The sequence below is a fragment of the Pseudorasbora parva genome, chromosome 2 (genome assembly GCF_024679245.1).
Source record: "Pseudorasbora parva isolate DD20220531a chromosome 2, ASM2467924v1, whole genome shotgun sequence".
In the NCBI taxonomy this organism is placed as follows: domain Eukaryota; kingdom Metazoa; phylum Chordata; class Actinopteri; order Cypriniformes; family Gobionidae; genus Pseudorasbora; species Pseudorasbora parva.
The window spans coordinates 32717286-32736611 of NC_090173.1; the positions used below are offsets into that span (position 1 = coordinate 32717286).

Here is a 19326-nt window from a genome sequence, read left to right on the forward strand (position 1 = left end):
AATAAAACTTGCTTAATAATTCTGCACTCCCTATATATAAAAATGCATACCATTTTTTCTATCCCTAGTTTTAATGTGAACGTTTTGGCCTTCAGAGTTCCAGTTTTAATAAACATTTTTTTTAAAAAAATAGTCTGTGACACAAAACTACATTTCTAGACCATTTAAAAAACTTTAAAAAAAAAAATCAGTAATATAATTATACTACATTAAACTATAGGCTATTGTAGCAGCCTACTTACTAAACATTGGCCTATTTCATAATCACTTGAATATCAGTAGCTGAACAATCACTAGCAACAATGTAACAGAGCTGTGACCTACATGAATTACATAAATGTTAATGCACTGTAATCGTTTGACCCTTAATAATTTATAGATGTTCTATGTTCTAGAATATTTAGCGTTCATTACAAAGACATTTCGCCTCCGATTTGCTTCGTAATAGCCTTGGAAGAAAAAACATCATTTCCCATAATCCCATACCGGCAGTTTCACAGAAGTGGAAGCAAAATGGCGGAGTCGGATGGGATGGGCCTTTTATTGTGCTCCTAAAAGAAAAATGTTTCGTACCTCTACATGTCGTTTTAAAGGTAACAAAAACACTGTGGATGGTTTCAGAGGGTTTTTAGTTTTGGGATTCACCAGCCGGCCCATCACTGCACTATGAAGGTAAACGGTTCTCATAGCTTGTCTAACTTAGCCAGCCAGCTAACCCCTGTGGACGACAAATTGTAGGCAATAAATTGTTGCAGCTAGGGTGAGAATGGTGCTTAAAATGAAGACGCAGTCTTCTTATAATACTAAATGTATTCAACAAGTGTATTGGCGGTTTACTCATGACAGTTAACAAGTGAGGACATTGGTAGGCAAACACTGCAGTGGACCTCACGTACTGGATAGCATTGTCTGTAGCATCATCCTAAATCGGTTTCATCCACTGTACGCGATCAGTGCTGTCACTGGGACAGGAATTGAAGCCGCGATGTTGAATGTCAATACAGATATTGCTTTCTCGTCAAATTTACTCGAGTGATCAAGTTTCCCTGAGTGGTCTTCTAGGTAAAGACAGATTAAATGCAGAAGTAGTTTTATCACATTCCTTAAGTATGATTATCATAACGGTCGCAGCTTTATGATCGCTTAGAGCTGAGGTTTCAGGTCTAGGTTATTCATAACAATAGTGCCGTTGTGTGTTGTCTAGATGGGAACAGATGGACAGGCTGAAAAAGATGGAGAAGAACTTGTACCAGGCAAGGTACGTTTCATGAAACTTTACTTTTTAGTGCAGGAGCAGGTTGGACAGTCACTGTGATCCTATATATACTGTAGATGGTGAGATTAAGATTTAGTATGTGGAGCTCTCTGCTGAATACACAGAATGCCTTCAGTCTCATCTTCTTGTAGTCACAGGCTGAACAATGTCCTGATGAAGAGGAGGAAGTGGAGTCTAAAGCAGACAGAAGAACAGTTGGCCTAAGATGTTTCCAGGGAAACAGAGAGACTTCAGAGGATGAACCTAGTGAACTGGTAAAGTGAAATCATTTACACCATTTGCATAATTGTAAGTTATTATGTTCTGTCTTGTTACATACTTTATCTGTCTATAATTTACCCAGTTTGAAACTAGTGACCTGAGTTGACCTTTTAATGGTTTAATTTGTGTTACACTCTTGTAGGGGGCTGCTGTTGTTACTTCCTCTGAGCCTGTATTTCTTGTGCCTCAGCTCAGCTCACAACCTCAGTACCTAGACTGGTAAGTGCTTAAGGGAGGGTTAGTTCACCCAAAAATGAAAATCTCTCGTTAATTACTTACCCTAATGACGTTCGATACCTGTAAGACCTCCGTTCATCCTCTAAACACAAATTAAGATATTTTTGTTGAAATCCGATGGCAAATTAGGGATTGTCTTAACAATAATTTCCAAAAGCCCAGAGAAACCAAGGCAGAACACCGTAACAGCAGTTACCGCTCTTTACCTTTGTTTTGGAACGCTCAAACAGAGTTAGGGTACTCTGCCTTTGTTTAGCCACACGTCGAAATTAAGTTACGGTGCCGACATGTAGGCTAGTTATGCGGTGTCCCGCCTTTGTTTTGCTGTATATTAAAGTTTGCCACGTGTAAGTTACGGTATAGCCTGTATACTGTCATACATGTTTTCATAATGTAGAATATTCACTCAGCGCGCCTGTCAGACAGTATGGGGCTGCCCACTGCACGAGAGTGTACTTGAATGCAGTGACAGCGTGCGATCACGCATATAATCAGTAGTAACAGTTCGCAGTTATATCCATATCCTACCTTTTCTTGTAAACCCGATAAAATCCATGGCAAATAACATCATCGGAGATGTTTAATCCACAAGCATTCTGAGAATTATTCCTAGGCTACTTGTCGTTCACACCAATCTAAAAGTTGTCCTTTTAGGCTAGGCGATTTTCATTCAAATTGATGTTAATGTAATTAAGCTATGTAGCCTATTGTATCCTTTTTTTACTAGATAAAAACATTAAAAACATATTGCAACAAATAATTACTCTGTTTAGCCTATGATTGGCCAATCCGATCAAGTCAGCACTGTCAAAGTCCGTGATAGCCAAACTTAACCCTTGATTAACCAGCGGCACTATTTGCTATTTATCTTATTCCAATCCCATACATTTTAATTTTTTACATGATTTGTTCTTTGTTTTATTTGTTATATCTTTGCATTATATATGCAAATGTTTACTCATTAGAAATAAGCATATCTTGTTCATATAATTCAGTGTCACTGCACACCAATGAAGATACTTATTTACAAGAGGTATTGTGTCATATTGTGTCTAATATCTTAATAATGGCATCAGAATGTAACCAAAGCACATGATATTAATAAGAAGATGGCTATAAGTAATTGTAAATCATCCAAAATTGCCATGATCATTAGATTTTATACAGGTGTTACTATAATGATTTTGGAAATGTTGATCAGCAACCAAATATTAATAATATCTTACTATTTAATAAACAAATATTAAGATCGGCCGAACAAACAAAGAATGTTTCGAACGTTATGAATCAGCGCATTGATCCATGATTCGGATCGCGTGTCAAACTGCCAAACTGCTGAAATCACGTGACACATTTGCAATCCGAATCATGAATCAATAAGCTAATTCACAACGTTAAAATTAGTAAATCCAAATTCAAATAAATAAAAAATTAGTTTGTTCATTATTTAAATTATATATATTCAGTGACAGAGTGCAAGCATTATTCATCTAAAATAAATCTGTATTTTCAGCTTCAGAATTATTAATATTTTTATTCACCATTGTCCTGTGCATTAGGTACCAGCACCAAGTCCAAGCCTAGTAATTTCTAACCTGATGTAATATATTTATATTTTATATAAATATTTAGTAGTTTAATTAAATTAACTTTTTCCCTTACATCTTGTACCATATGGCACAAATGGACCATATGTCAGTATCGCATCTTGTGTTCAGTATCGTGATTTGAATCGAATTGTGACATTTGGGTATCGTTACATCACTAGTATTTAATCTTTACAATAAATACTATCCCATTTTATTTAACATTTGATTATTTGAATTTCTGAAGTATTTCTTGCCTGAATACTAACCCAACTGAAAAACGTAATGTTTATTTTAGATTACTTTATTCTATTGCACTTATTTATTCTGTTGTTTGCAATTTGTTTATTTGATGTAATTTTGTGACATTTTACTTTTTTTTTTTTTTTTAAAGATAATGTTGCATTGAAGAAAAGTAGATTTTTGTTTGTATATGCTATTAATTATAGTTCTTAGAAAGAAAATCGGAATCAGCAAAAATCAGGTATCGCAGGTCACACTTGCAAAAAATCGGAATTGGCAAAGAAAAGTGCAATCGGTGCATCTTCTATGAATTATCAAATATATTTTTTGAGTCCAAATATTTTAATTCAATATTTTTGAAAAATGCTTATCCCTAGTTTTGTGCCTACCAAGTCTCCTCAAATTACATTATAGCTGTTAAAGCTATTGTTGCAAATTACAAACCATTATAAAAGTTATTAAACATGTTTATTTGATCTAAATTGGTTGTAATCATATCCAAATTATATTAAAATATATATATACTTTGCTTTGACACATTAGGATTAACATTTATTGTTGGAGCCTGTTTTGAATTAAACAATGTAATTCATTGTTTGAAGGAAATTTTTTATATGTTACTTTTGTTTTCTTCTCCTTCAGTGACTTTGATGTGGAGCTTACAGCAGAGGTGAAAGTAGAGGACGGCGCATCTCTTGCTTTATTGACATCTGTTACCCCAAACCTTGGTTACCAGAAACCAGGTAGGTTCAAGTCTGTACTTTGTTTATGATAATGTAAATAGTGCTGTAATGTGTGATCAAACTAATTTAATTATTTTCTGTCTTCTATAGGATCTTTGTTGAAAGGACTCTTTCCAGCATTTTTAAGGAAAAATACAGTTATAGACAGTTCTTTGCCTTCAGGCTCTTTTCCTGGATACTGCTCAAGTGTAATTAAAGCCTCGGGGCAGATGCAACTGCCCTGTTCCTTTAAAAATTCTAAGAGGGTTATAGAGATGGCCAAAAGCCCTCTCCCTTCATCACCTTCCAACTCACCATCATCTCCTTCATCTGCTCCCTCTTCCCCCTCCTCCTCCCCCTCATCGTCTTCTCCTGGTGGAATGGGTACAAACTATCATGAGGATGAAGACAGAGGCCATGCTGGAGACAGCAGAGCAAGCAAAGGAACTGGAGACTTTGTGTCATCCACTTCCTCCTCTTTGGTGCCATCATCAATGCCACCATCTTCTTCTAATCCTTCACTCCATGCATCTTCATCATTCGCACATCCATGCAATGATGGACAGAGGGAGAGCTTAGAAAATGACATATATGACCCCTTTCACCCAACAGAGGGTGAGGGTGAAAGAGACCGGGCGTCCACTGAAGATGAGGAGGAAGAGGTTGATAAGTATGATCCATTTGAACCGACAGGTTCTCCAGTCTCTGAAACAGAGGAGGAGAATAGATGTATGGATGAGGGGAATGAGGGCATAAGCAGCATTAATAGCGAAGAGAATGTTGTAAAAGCTGAAAGAGCATTGGAAATGGGGGTGCCTGCTGGCACAGAGGGGGGGCCTCCAGATTCAACTGAAATTGACGTTCCATCTTCAATGTTCAATAACGTACCCTTAGAACTCAACAACAAGCGATCCATGAAAGACAGAATGAGGGAACAGGGAAAAAATCAAAGAGAAAGGGGTACAGACTCTGAGCTCTCTGAGATAGAAGAAGGAGAGATAGTGGGGGCCAGTGAAAGAGGAAGAGAACGAGTGATTGAGAGGAGGAGAGAGGTTTTGCTTCCATCCTCAAGCAGTCCCTCTTACCTTCAAGGGGGTGTCCCAAAACCAGAGAGAATATTACGGGTCTTGGAAGGTGATGGGTTTGTGTCTGTCCGAGCTGATGAAGAATGGGAGAGGGAACCAGTGGCTTCTGTGGGTGTTGGAGATCTGAGACGAAAACTGACGAGTAGGCGAAAAGAAAGATTCAGATCATGCCCTTCTTCTGCATCAATATCACCTCCGCCTGCCCCTGTTTTGCCTTTGCCCTCTCCTTCCTTTCCCAATTCTCCACCTCTATCCACTGATAAAGGGAGGAGTCGCAAATCCTCCAAAAGCTCAAAGGACAGGGATAGACGCAAGCGGAAAGAGGGAAGAGGAGAAAAGGAAAAGAGGAAAAAAAGGAAAGAGGGAAAAGAGTCAGGTGAAGAGAAAAGTGAAAGCAAAGAGAGGGACCATGAAAAGAGAAGTGAAAAAGAAAACAAAGGCAAAGATAGGGAGAGAGGAAGAAGTAGCCAAAGCGATAGTCGCAAGAGAAAAAAGAGACGCAGGAGCACTCCAGAACATTCTTCCCGCTCCCACTCCCAGAATGCCTCCCGACATGCACACAGTCGCAGATCTTGGTCTAGCCCCTCAGAGGACCACCACAAAGATAAAGAGCGAGAAAAAGAAAGGGAGAGAGTGCGAGAAAGGAACCATGAAAGAGACAGGGATAGGGACCGGTGGCGAGATGACAGAGATAGAGAGCGAGACAGAGACTCCAGAAGAAGAGATGGACGAAGGAGAGATAGGGATGAGGATAACAGGAGGTCAAGCAGCAGAGAGAGAGACGGTACAAAGAGGAGAAGAGGAAGCAGTGACAGGAGAGACAAAGAGAAAGAAATGAGTAGAGATCGAGACAGGGACAGGAGAAGAGATAGCAGGCCTGTTGTACCCCCGTCAATTCAGGATCTCAATGGCTCTGATCTGTTCGCAATCAAACGTACCATCACTGTTACCACCACTACAACGACCACCACAGTCCCAAGTTCGCCACCCTGTAGCCAACGGCGCTCCCACAGCCGATCGGAGAGCTCAGACAAACATCATAAGAGAAAGAAGAAACGAAGGCATCGTTCAGATGATGAGGAAAGAAAAGACGAGGAGCACAGGAGCAGGTCTCAAGCCACCTCCCTAACACCACCTCGTTATCATGGATATGAATCAGACCATCTCTCTGACCGTCCTGAGTTAGACATGCTTTCTTTGGATGGGGAAGCACTGGATTCAGACTACCCTTCACTAGAGGACTCACCACTACTTCCTCCTCCTCCTCCTGAGCCCTGCCTACCCAGTCCCAAAATCAAAACTGGAGCACCCAAAATGAGCCGACATCATCTCAAGAAGAAATCCAGACCTGGCAAGACAGTTGGTCAGTCTGAATCCACCTCCTCCTCTTCTTCTCATAGGCCAAAAGCCAAAAGTAAAAACATATTGTCATCTCTCTCACCACCTCTTTCTGCATCCTCAGGCAACACCACCTCCCTTCAGCCCACAACATTTTCATCCACTACTAAACGAGGACGGAAAACTGGTAAGGAAAAACTAGGGAAGAAGGATGCCGGGCGTTCTGGCAGGTCCAAAAAGCTCAGTGGCAGTAGCAGAAAGGGTAAGCTCCAGTCTAAAGTGTCTGTCTTGGTTCGTGAGGGTGTTAGCAGCACCACTGGGAACTCTGGAAAGTTGGGCCTTGACCTTCTTGGACCTGGTGGTGTTGTAAGTGGAGCATCAGGGCCATCAGTTGTTGGAGGGTCTATTGCTGTTGTGTTCCGCCGTGACAATGAAAGCCGGTCACCATTTCTTAAACCCTGCTCAGAGACACTGGCTCTTCCAGGAAGAGGCAAAGACGCAAGCAAAACTGGTAAGCAACGCCACATCCTTGGGCCTCCGTTGTCAACAAATCCGAGTGGCCTGAAGTCGAAGAAAGCCAAGCCAAGCTCTGCTACATCCACATCCTCATCTGCCTCTTCCCCTACTTCCTCACTGGCAGCAAAACGAAGAAGGAGGCCTGGAAAGAAGCCCAGAGAGAAAGGGCTAACTGTTGATGGAAGTGATTCTAAAAGCGCTAATAGTAATTGTAGCACAGTTGGTGGTGGTTGGGCAGGGGTATCAACAGAAATGCAGCCATTGGTTGGGGTTGGATCCAAGCCATCTAGTCCTCCTTCAGCTCTTCCTGGTCCTACTCCTTCATCCTCTTCATCATCCTCCAGTTCCTCATCAGCAAGTATCCTTCCTCCATCTTCCTCACCACCGCACACATCGCCGTTATCTTTGCCTCCATCTCGAGATACTAGAGAGTCATCCCCAGACTCTCAAACTGTTGATAGTAGCTGCAAGACACCCGAGCCTTCATTCCTTTTGGAAGAGGGCCCTGGTCAGTCCAAAGCCTCATCTCTCACGCCTTCAAAGTCTCCTGCCAGCCCTCCCAGTCTGCTATCATCACAGATCAGGGGTGATTCCATATCCCAGTCTACTTCTAAACCTCTCCTGCCAGATGATCAGAAGGCATCACCACCATGCTCCACTTCAGCATCTTCGCTGTCGGCCTCCATCTCTCATTCAAATGCCCCTCTGGCAAATGACCCTTCTTCCTCCTCCTCTTCTTCAGTGTCCTCATCTTCAGTAAACAAACCACCACCACCTCCGCCCCCACCCCCATCAGCTCCGGCTTTACCCTGGAGTCTACAAACTGGAGTGGACTGCACTGCTGGAGGTGTTTTAGCATGTGAGTATTTAATGCATGAATTTTAAGTTATTCCCTGTTAATATGCATTTTTGATTTGTGTGTGATTGAAAGTAATAACGTCCTACTGTTAAATCCCTCTTCAGTGACAGCTCTCCTCTTCAAAATGGAGGAGGCCAATATAGCCAACAGAGCCAAAGCACAAGAGTTCATCCAGGCCACAAGTCAGGTAAAATGTATGATATTATAATGTGGCGAAACACTTTTCTTTCCATTAACTTCCATTGTAATAAATTCAAAGTGGAGTAGATTGTACATTTTTACAATTTGGATTCATCATTATTTTGTTCTTGTGTCTGAAGAAATTTTGCATCACCGGGCCTTTATTACTATATACAAAGTTGTTGTTATGTGGGTTTATCCTTCTGAATGTTAAATGTTTTGCCATATCCCTTAAGTCTGGTTAATTGGGTGTTTCAGTCACCTTTCATTGTGAAGTTCAATTAATTGCCTAACTTTAAAATTGAGAGTGTAATAACATTTTATTTTTCTTTCATTTTAAACAGATTCTCTCTCAGGCCAATCAGAACCAGTCACAATCACACCCTTCTTCATCATCCTCATCTATATCATCGCAGGTTCCTCCCCCTCCATCACATGCCCCACCCCCAGGACCCACTCCTGCACAGTTTATTCTTCACAGCTCTGTTCCATTGGTTGGCAGCACCAAAACTCCTCCTTCACACTTGCACCCTGGACTGTCAATGGGAGGAGGCTGTGCTCAGACACCGCCTCCTCCATTGCCAGCGGGAATGACAGGGCCAACAGGGGGCAGTGAAATGGGATGGGACAATGAAAGTAAAGACCCTGACAAGGTATCAACAATTTCCTCTAATTAGTGCTGCACAATTAATTATTAAATCTCAGAAGTAAATTGATTTAGAAGTATGAGTGAATGCAAAGATAAGGTTCTATTAATTTAAAGTCAATAGATATTGTTTGATAATTGAACATTTTCTTGCTTCCCTTTTTTAGTGATTTAGTGTATTTCTGTTTTATTTCTATGGAAATCAGAGCAGCAATATGATAAGTTAAATCATGCTGCAATTGAACTTTTCACAAAATGTATTTTTAAAAAAACACAAAATTGTAATTGCAATATGGTTTTATTTGGCTAAGTCCTACCCTATTTTTAACAACCCCTATCTTTAAGAATTTCATTCTAAATCACTTACTTTTGCTTAGTATCTGAAGAAGCTGCACACCCAGGAGAGGGCAGTAGAGGAAGTCAAATTAGCCATCAAGCCATATTACCAGCGCAAAGACATCAACAAAGACGAATACAAGGATATCTTAAGGAAAGCTGTGCACAAGGTAAATATAGCTTTAAGATAGCCCATAACATGCTTCTAGGAAGAGTGTATCAGTATGACTAAATAAGTCTTTACTTCACAGATTTGTCACAGCCGAACAGGTGAGATCAACCCTGTTAAAGTGAATAACCTGGTCAAGCTTTATGTCCAGAGATACAAGTATTTTAGAAAGCACGGCCGCAAGATGGACGAGGAGGAAAAAGAGGACAGGGAGTCTGCCTGAATGCATTCCTCAACATGATTGGACAAAGACCAATCTCTTTCTCTCCATCTGGTCAAACAAGTTTGCAAAATCTCCTCCCCTGCACGTGTTTGAGCCCACCATGGCTATTGAGTGACAGTTGTTTGTTATATTGTTCTGTTCCTCTTATTTGTTGACATCATGTAAACTTGAGTACTCCACCTTCCTTCCCGTCTCTCTTTCTTGTCTTTCTATAAATATGTATGAATATAGAAATGTAGTAAGATATAAAGTATACTTGGAGTTTTAAAGTATACACTTAAGAGGGAGAGCTAAAGATAGTGTGCAAACACTCTCTTAACACATATTCAACATGTACATACTTTAAGTACACTACATAGGTGTTCTTTCTTCCTCTCTCCATTTCTGAGAAGTGCACATTTTAAATAGTCAGTTAGCTTACACATTTATTACTGTTGAGGTTTTGAGTGTAAAAGAATGAATGACAGAATTGAGAAAAGAATGTTACTTTTATCCCATTGTATTTTCTTTACTGCTAGGATTGAGTGCAACCAGTTTTTTTCCCCCACTGTGTCAAAGAGCATTCATTTGTAGAAGTGCTACTTAGGACACATGACACTCTTTCGAGTTTTGAGATACTGGAATAGAGGATATGTATCATCAGTTCCATCTCTCAATGGTGAATGTGTATATACAGTAGATGGAACAGAATGATGTTTGATAATTTTTTTTTTATTTTTTTTTATATATATATCAATATATATATATATACTTAAATTACAGACAACTGAAATTTAAACGTATTCTGACAAAATGCCACCACTTAGCTAGAGAATTTATTTTCCCCAGTCAAAGTTTCACATAATTTTATTTAGTTGGCAAAAGGCAGTCGTCAGAAGAGGTACTACAGTGTGAATATGGATGGTTGAGATAAGTGCATGTGATTTGGATTTTATTTGTACTGAACAAATCTGTAGTGATTTTGCAGGTCACATGAGTGATAAACTTGTGCCCTTACTTCCAAATGAAGACGTCTCGCTCTTTTCTCACTCAAACCAACCATTTTAAATCTCTTCCATTTCTTTGACATCATGATGTCTTGTGTATTTCCTCTAATTTTTAGTATATACTTAAAGGTATACTTCTATATCAGATGTTTCTAGCTCTATATATAACTAATTTATTAACTAAAACCTTATGTAGTACAGATATTACAGTTCATTATTCATTACATACAAATGTGCATGTTTAAAACATTTGCACGTAGCGGTGCCTCGTACATTTCTCAGTTATTGTTAGATTACTTTGTTCTTTGTGATTTAATCTCTCTAATCACAGTTAATTGTCTGAAATATTTATAGCTTGAGGGTAAAGCTTTCTTGAAATCAACTGAGGATGACAAACAAGGACTTAAAGGTTGTGCTGAAAAGTTCAATTGTAGTTAGACAATACCTTACTGCACCAAGTTTTACATTGAAATTGTGCAATCATCACTGGATACTGTGTGAATATTTAGAAACTAATAATGTTTTATTTTACATTTTTTATTTAAAAAAAGAAACACTGCAAAACATACTTCCATGTATTTTAATGTTACAGGTTTCATCTATTAGCTAGAACTAGCAAAGGCCTTGTTCAAAATGTTGTACATTAATACATTGTTGCATCTGCAAAGTGCTGTTCTTCTCTTTATATGAACAAAGCATGTTTTCATTTTCTATCTCGTCAATTTTCTTTTTGATTCAGAACTGCAGTATGTTAAACGTTAACTCATTGCCTGATATTATAATATAAAAAGAGTACGGGAAATGCAGTGCTTAATTACTAGTTACTAATTTACTTTTTTCTTTTTGCATATTAAAAAGGTGTAATAGACATAGCCATTATTTACTTCCTGGCGATAAAACGAACTTCAGTCAAACCAGCATAACTGGCCAGGCAGAAATGACATCTTAAGGTCAACATGCTTCAAAAAGGCACGCCTGTAGGGACATGAAAAGATGAAAATATTTTCTTTACAACCAAAGGTATCCGGTTTCTAACAGCATACATAGTGAAATAATATAGCGGGATTACCCTACAATGTATTTATCAATATCAGCCATCACAAAAAACGATCAAGTAGGCTACCCAATAGGCTATTTTTTACAAATCAGTTTATTTGCAATGCGTGGCTTAAACCCAATGGGAAACTGTTATATTCTCGTTCTACTCTTATCAAGACTGCATAGTGCATATTTGTTTTCCCTGCCCAAAATTGTTTGGTTAATTCAACAGTATCAAACCATCATGAGCTCGTGCTGGAATACGTCCAGGGGAGTGCGCGTGGGACGTCTAGTGTGGGCGGAGCTATCAAATTTACGGCTTTAAGAAAAGTTTCATTGAATATCTCGGAACCCGGTTGATGACAATCTAAAGCATAATTGAAACTAGACCCATGGAGCTCAACTGAAGAATAATTGATCCCTAATAAACCCAAACTCTAAGACATGATGAAAATGAAGAAAACTGAGAAAGAAAACGAAGGAGGCGGAGGGGAGAGAAAATCCGAAACCGATCAGGTGTGTTTGATAGGCTACTTTTTACAATGTAAATAGTGTTATTTGTCACCTCAATATGTATTAATACGGAAGTGAGATCATTTGCTAATGGTTTGTCAATGATTTTTCAAGGGAATTAGTAGCGTTTAGCCTACTTGCCACGCTATTAAGATAGCCCTTACAAAAAAAAAAAAAAAACTGAATACACATGTGCAAATACTAGTAGGTTAGAAGAAACTCTTAAACTGTCAATAAGCAAAATTACTGTGTCAGTAGACATTGAAACGACTCTCGATTTTGTGAATATTATGAAGTTGAATGACAAGATCTGGCCTTTTATCAAGCTATTTCATGTTTCCATAACAGTTAGTTATTTTCATTCACACGCTACGTATCTTATATTTGCATTTATTCGTATAGGCTAAGTAGAAGCAATTTATCTAAGGGAGACAATACAAATAGGTATACCACCACCTTAATATGTAGCCTAAAATGTAGATGTATGAAACAATTTCAGGCTACATGCAAATGTCATGGCTAATGGCCTTTACAATCAGTTTAGATTGTATCCAAGATAGGCCTACATTTGATGTTACTTAGGAAGGTCATTCCACAGGATTGCATTATTTTTCCACACATAACATTTCCTTGGAAAATTCTTTTGCTATTCAAGTTTAGTTTTATAGTTTGTTCTTCTCGGGCACTGATTGTGAAAGAAAAGAAACCTGATCTGCCTGTGAAAATGTTTCTGTCTTGTGCTTTACTGTGTTAATTCTGTGTCACAGAGCTGGATCCCAAAGATGTTTAAAGGGGGGGTGAAATGCTGTTTCATGCATACTGAGCTTTTTACACCTTTAAAGACTTGGATTCCCATCCTAAACATAGACAAAGTTTCAAAAACTAATGTTGGACGTTTGATGGAGTATTTCTGTGTTAAAAATACTCCTTCCGGTTTCTCACAAGTTTCGGCGAGTTTTTTTCGAGTATGGGTCTATTTGACGTTAAATAGAGCGGAAGGTCCTTGTATGGGCTGTACAGGCTCTTCTCCCGGAAGGGTGCGCGCGCGCGTCACTAGAGGGAGAGAGAGGAAATGCACGCTGTAAACAGTCTCTCAGCTGCAGATCCAGTCGTCCGTGAACACTTATGTGGCGCGCCGTGCTCCACTTTATTCCTATGGGTGACGTCGAGCGACTTCAACGCTTCAGCACAGCATTCCGGGAAGGCAGCGCTGCATTTGAACCGATTTGAACGCAGAAATGACGAGAAGCTTCAAGGCATCGCTTCAGTCGCGTCGCAAAGTGGATTTCCACGGTCACTGCTGTCACAGGACTTCACCAAATCATACCAAAGAAGTGTGTTTTTGACAGAGCGGTCCTGCTTTGGAAGATGCCGGTGAGTAAATCAACTTCAAATGTCTCTGCTATTGGCTACCGTCGCATGAGTAAACATCTAAACGATACGATCGCGTGCTTCGTCATTCAAATGCGCTAACGGTTACTCCATTGTTGTTCTGTATAACGTTACACTATTCTGACTCTGACGTGCAAAACCGTTTTGCTTGCTACCTCTAAGGTCTAGTCACATACAATAGTCCATAAACCGAATCATGTCCTCATAAACTGCACACAAAGGCCCCTAAATACAGTACATACCACAGAGACGGACATCCTGATGTTGCCGTTTCTCCTGTTCAATTTATTTCAGCCTCAGATTTGATTGTGGATCATTATCTGTATTAGCTGAGATAGATGGGTTTCTCCACGCTTGAGGACGTCACCGCTTTGCGCGCTCATCATTCTTTAGCTCCGCCCACACGATACGCCTCCAGGCGCTCGGTTTTTTCCGGAAAGACTCGGTACAGCCCATATTTCTTTTATAAATATGATAAAACTAAAGACTTTTCGGAGATATGAAGGATGCAATACTACTCTATAGGTACTCAAGATTGACATGAGATTGACTGAAACTGAGTGTTTCACCCCCCCTTTAAAAAGAGAGTGTGCACCACCTTTGTGGATGACACATCCAGGTACAACAGCCATTTTCCAATTTTGCTTGCATTCACATTCAGTATATGCAGAAAACTATTCAGTCCTTTCATTTAAAACAGATGTTCAGCCTCTTGTTATATGAGCCGTTAAGTCTCTGATTTGGCAATGTAGGGTTGGCCAACAAACATGACATTTTTTTTTGAATGAAGGTAAACTCCTAGTCATTTGTCAACCCAGTATAATTCCTCTGTTCTTTTCCCCTTTATGACAAACTATTGGCGTGACATAGGCTTGATTTACAATAGGGTTTGGGCAGGTACTGTTTTAATATTATTTATTTATTTAAGTGATGATGTGTACATTGTGACATTTAGTTTAATTTCAGCTATTAGCATCTTTAGAAATATTTACCTTTTACTCTGTGTGCACATCAATAAAAGAGATTGATTTATTTTCTCTCTTTGTCTTCGAGTTGCAAGAATGATGGCTTGAATAGTAAGTAAATGAGAATTCAGAACCCACTGAAACCTGTTTTGACAGGTTTTTTTTCTTTCTCTCTCTCTTTCTCTCTGTGGAAGTAATGGGGCATTGTGCCAGTGTGGTGGATCACGGGAACTTCACACATCTTTAACAGATGATCATGTAGTCAGCCAATGGGACAGTGCTGAGCACACCACTGAATACCCAACTGATGCCTTTGGACATCTGGAGTTTGCTGGAGCAGGACGCAGAAACAGTCCTGTGGGTATCTTGCTTTCTTTTACACCTGCTCAAGAACACACAATCACAATTACTTTAACCCATCTCACAATGCAACTATGGTTAACTGGTAGTACTCTTCAATGAGGTTCTAGTCATTAACATTAGTTAATGCATTTCTTATTAGCAATATTTCAGCAAAATTATGAAATTCTCAATCCATTGTGAAATATGGGTGGGAAAAAATTTTCTTCTTACTAAACATTAACAATCACCCGGATTCCTTTTGAAATTACTGGATTTTGCTTGTGAAAATTTGCTTAACAACAGTAAATGTGATTTTAACAGTGAACAGTAGTTTTACAGCATTTATGGTTTATTCATTTATACATGAATTAACACTGAACAAAAGTATAATTCTATAAATTAAATTGAAATGCTTTCATTGCTATGATGGCAAAAGCATTAACTAATTTAAAAAAAATTAATCTCATTGAAAAGTGTTACCAAATCCTTTTCTTAAAGGGGTACTTCACAGCTGGAAAGATAAATGTGTATTTAAATTGGATCATTTATGTAGTAGAAATCTGAAATTATTTTGGAAGTTGGTGCCTCTTAGACTGAGAAAGGAAAATGTATTTTTGGCTCATATGAATGAAAGACAACAACTCCCAGAATGTACTTGTCTCGCTGCCCTACGAGCCCACTCCCAAGTCCCGGCTAGCGGTTACATCACTTGCCTACTGCGGCACCATTATTTTGATTTTTATAGTAATAAAATAATTGTTTTCAGTTAGTGAACAGACACTACAATTAAAAAACTGACCGTGGCTGCTCAATACAGCATGAGCCGAACGAGAGTCGTAGCACAAACGCAGTAGGACAGGAGTCCGGTTTCATTCATCACAAGAGCAAGGAGCTGACAGACAAGATGATCGCAGAATATTTGGTTTCAAAGCGAAATTTAAAAGTGACTATCACAGTGTTCTTGGTTGAGGTCTAAAAATATCCCACATATCCCAACATATCCCACATTCCCAACTATTTGTAAATTGTGAGAAAATTTCTATTTTAACCAAGGAACCGGGACATCTGAGGGAGTCGACTATCAATTGCGTCATATCTGTGTTTCCGGTTTTATTCTGCAGAAGCACTTTACTCTTAGCAGTGTGCAAGAAGTATCACAGCAGTCGCTGAGTGAACGCACAGAGTAACATCATAACATCATTTTAAACACACTTAAATGTATTCAATATGATAAACAGAGTTGTTTTACCTCATAGTCATGAATGGAAAAGCGGAAATGGCGCCGGCGTCTGTATCCCTTCACAATAAAAGTCCTGCTGCTCGCTAGGCGTGTTTGCGTAACAATCGCTTCAGCGGCCTTGCTCAGCTCCACAACACTATGCCCTGCTCTACTTCATACTACAGTAATGTTAATAATCACATCTATGAACATGAGTCCTATCCTGATTCTTTTTCACCGGCTGTGAAGTGAAAACCACATGTCCCAAGATTCTGTGCTCAAACTTGGCATCATAAAACTACGCCTTTGTTTTTAATAGGCGCCCTCTAGCGAATGGAAAAGTCACATAGGTTAGCTTTAACTTACATAGGAATTAACTGAGAACACTCTCTTTGCTCCGCACCACTCCTAATTGAATGCCCGAATGGCTGTGCGCATTTACATTCTGTGAGCGAGAGCCCACCCCTATGGGCGGCTTGAATACATGCGGAACTAGCTCCCACTACTTTCTGTAGTCTCTAGTCTCTGGCCACAAAATCCTCAGATGATGCAAAATTATGATATTTGCATCATCTAAGGTTTTTTTTTCCAGACATAAAATATACATAAATCTCTGTCTTAGGGGAATATGAGGGGGGAAGCACAATCAAGGGTTAGTTCACCCAAAAATGAAATTTATGTCATGACTCACCCTAATGTTGTTCCACACCCGTAAGACCTCCGTTCATCTTCAGAACACAGTTAAAGTTATTTTATTTTTAGTCCGAGAGCATATGCAAGTGTATGCACACTATACTGTCCATGTCCAGAAAGGGAATAAAAACATCATCAAAGTAGTCCATATGTGACATCAGTTTGTTAGTTAGAATCTCTTGAAGCATCGAAAATACATTTTAGTCCAAAATTCACAAAAACTATGACTTTATTCAGCATTGTTTTCTGTTCCCTGTTTGTTTTCAATGCTCAAATAAAGATTCAAACGGTTATGAATCGATTCATGATTCGGATCGCCAATGTCACGTGTTTTCAGCAGTTTGTCAGTTTGACCCGCGATCCGAATCATGAATCAATACGCTGATTCATACCCGTTTGAATCTTTATTTGAGGATTGAAAACAAACAGGTACAAGGCACAAGCATTAAAAACATGCATGGTATAGTATAGAATGTATGAAGGCTGTATATCACGTCACGTCATTTTTTAAAATATCACAACCTTCAACAATGTTGAACACTCTGCACTTATAATATGTTGCTACCCTGATTATTAAGGTCTATTTTCCTTCCCCATAAAAGAATGATCACTGAGCAATTAGGGAAGATCAATGAAAAAATGTCATATGACTCCAGGCTCTGTGGGGTAGTTTAAAGGGAAGTTTATAATCACAAAAGATTCAACAAAAACACCCTGGATTACAAAAGTATTTTGAGAGTTGGCACCATTTAATATAATTATTTAATATAAGCTTTTTGGAGGTGGTGTGTTGCCTCCGGCAGATCTATTGTTCAGTATTTCCCTTTTGGCACAAATCCCTTCCTACTTACAGTGACAACATAAATATCATGAACATGAATATCATGTTTGTGCATGTGGGGAACTTGTCTGATTGTCACGCTTGTCTGGATGCCTTTGTACCTTAGTTTAGGCTGAATAACATCACACACAGAAATGTCCAAGACGTTTGTCTCCTGTGCATTAATATATCATTCATCTTGTATCCCAAGTTCCTGCGTCTGTCACATGACACACCACCTGACAACGTCTACCAGCTGATGACATCACAGTGGGGTTTGCCGGTACCCAATTTGGTGGTGTCTGTGTTGGGGGGAGATGGGAAGGAGCAGGTGAAGGCCTGGGTGCGAGAAGTGATCAGACAGGGGCTTGTCCGGGCTGCACAGAGCACAGGTAACCTCTCCTGCTTGTGTATGTTTATAGTGTAGTTATGTAATATTATGTACTTGAAACCTTTAATCTCACTTTTCTAATGAATCACATGTAGACTATTAACCCTACCTTCCCCCTCCACCCTTCGACCTGAGTTTATATTGTATACAAAAGCTAAAACCAAGATAAAAAAATGTGTATACTTTTTTCTTTTTCTTTTTTTCTTTAATAGAAATTGAATAAAAATCATGTAATGACTGAAAACTGACTTAAATGAATAAATAAAAGAAAAAAATAATTAAGCACTTATCGCATGAACAAATAATGCTGATGTATGGGATTGAGTCGGATCAAATAACTCAAAGAGGCATTGAATTACAGTGAAAGGAACCCTAGTACATACTAAATGATTTAAAATTAATATTTTCTCTTTATCAACTATTCGTCCACCGATGCGTTGAAACTAGAGTACATTATCAATCTTGAAAAGGAATATTACTTGTTACAACGGATAAATATAAATTTTATGTTTACTGTTTGTGAGCTTAGGTAACACAATCAAGACAGTACCTTATAAACACATAGCCAAGACACTTGTATAGATGAAAAAGCTAAACCAAAGTTTATTGAACTATTCTAAACACACAAACCAACGAAAACACACATTCGTACAGTTACTGGGAAAGGGATGTTTGTTAATGGAAAGGAGTGAAGTCCCAATGTCTCTTGACATGATTTCTTAGCCACAACCGGATAATCAATATACTAGCAGGTCAACCTTAGTTTGATTGCTTAGATAAAATTTTTATCAGTTCAGCCAGAATGAAGAGTCATGAGAGTCATGAAGAGTTGCGTTTGAATGCTCCTACGAGCATGGGTTCCTCTTAGGATGGCGTTGCTTGGGTGGTAGTCAGTTGTTGTGGTCAGAGGGATAGATAGTTGGTTTTGCAGGGTAAAGGCCAGATGCTGGATGGCGGTAGCTGGTTGCTACGCGACGGGAGTCTGAGGCGCGGCTGCGCAGACTCCAGGAAGTTTTCTTCGGTGAGGTTCAAACAGAGTTTGATGAAGAGTGTGGTGATGAAAAGCTCTGGGTAGCTCGGAGGACACTGCATGCAGGCAGGAAAGGCCAGCAGAAGGCCCACAGAAGGTCAAAGCAGAAGTCACCGCAAAACCATGGCAGTCAGTGAAAGTACGAAGCAAAACAAAAAGCCCTGATATCTTGTTTGCCCTGGAGTTTAAAACGGGCCCCAAGTTCCCTCCTTGAGGGTGTATCCGGTTAATGAGATATTGTTGAAGACTTCTCCTGTTCG

The 19326-nt window shown here is 39.2% G+C and overlaps 2 protein-coding genes across 3 annotated transcripts in view; both read left to right on the forward strand.

Annotated features, from left to right (window-relative positions):
* Window positions 1–489: 489 nt before the first annotated feature.
* On the forward strand, window positions 490–9861 carry scaf1 (SR-related CTD-associated factor 1). 2 transcript variants are annotated; one of them, XM_067416526.1, is made up of 11 exons: window positions 490–672; window positions 1205–1258; window positions 1408–1530; window positions 1680–1756; window positions 4246–4346; window positions 4437–6773; window positions 6873–8123; window positions 8228–8310; window positions 8648–8956; window positions 9327–9455; window positions 9537–9861. In XM_067416526.1, the coding sequence occupies exons 1-11, from the start codon at window positions 667–669 to the stop codon at window positions 9675–9677; spliced, it is 4611 nt and encodes a 1536-aa protein (XP_067272627.1). In that variant the 5' UTR covers window positions 490–666; the 3' UTR covers window positions 9678–9861. The 2 variants fall into 2 exon arrangements, with proteins under 2 accessions (XP_067272627.1, XP_067272623.1); XM_067416522.1 differs by having other exon boundaries at window positions 4437–8123.
* A 957-nt stretch (window positions 9862–10818) lies between these two features.
* trpm4a (transient receptor potential cation channel, subfamily M, member 4a) overlaps window positions 10819–19326 on the forward strand; it is a 43092-nt gene continuing 34584 nt past the window's right edge. Inside the window, exons 1-5 of the mRNA XM_067416542.1 lie at window positions 10819–12217; window positions 12982–12999; window positions 14182–14225; window positions 14766–14928; window positions 17857–18037. Coding sequence (XP_067272643.1) covers window positions 12146–12217; window positions 12982–12999; window positions 14182–14225; window positions 14766–14928; window positions 17857–18037 — 478 coding nt within the window. The 5' untranslated portion in view covers window positions 10819–12145. The remainder of the gene's footprint in view (window positions 12218–12981; window positions 13000–14181; window positions 14226–14765; window positions 14929–17856; window positions 18038–19326) is intronic.

What these genes read in the sequence shown, in the direction of transcription:
- scaf1 (XM_067416522.1), top strand. An exon ending in TGCTGGAGGTGTTTTAGCAT is followed by an intron (nt 8,124 to 8,227) that starts GTGAGTATTTAA and finishes ATCCCTCTTCAG; the next exon opens with TGACAGCTCTCCTCTTCAAA. An exon ending in TCATCCAGGCCACAAGTCAG is followed by an intron (nt 8,311 to 8,647) that starts GTAAAATGTATG and finishes CATTTTAAACAG; the next exon opens with ATTCTCTCTCAGGCCAATCA.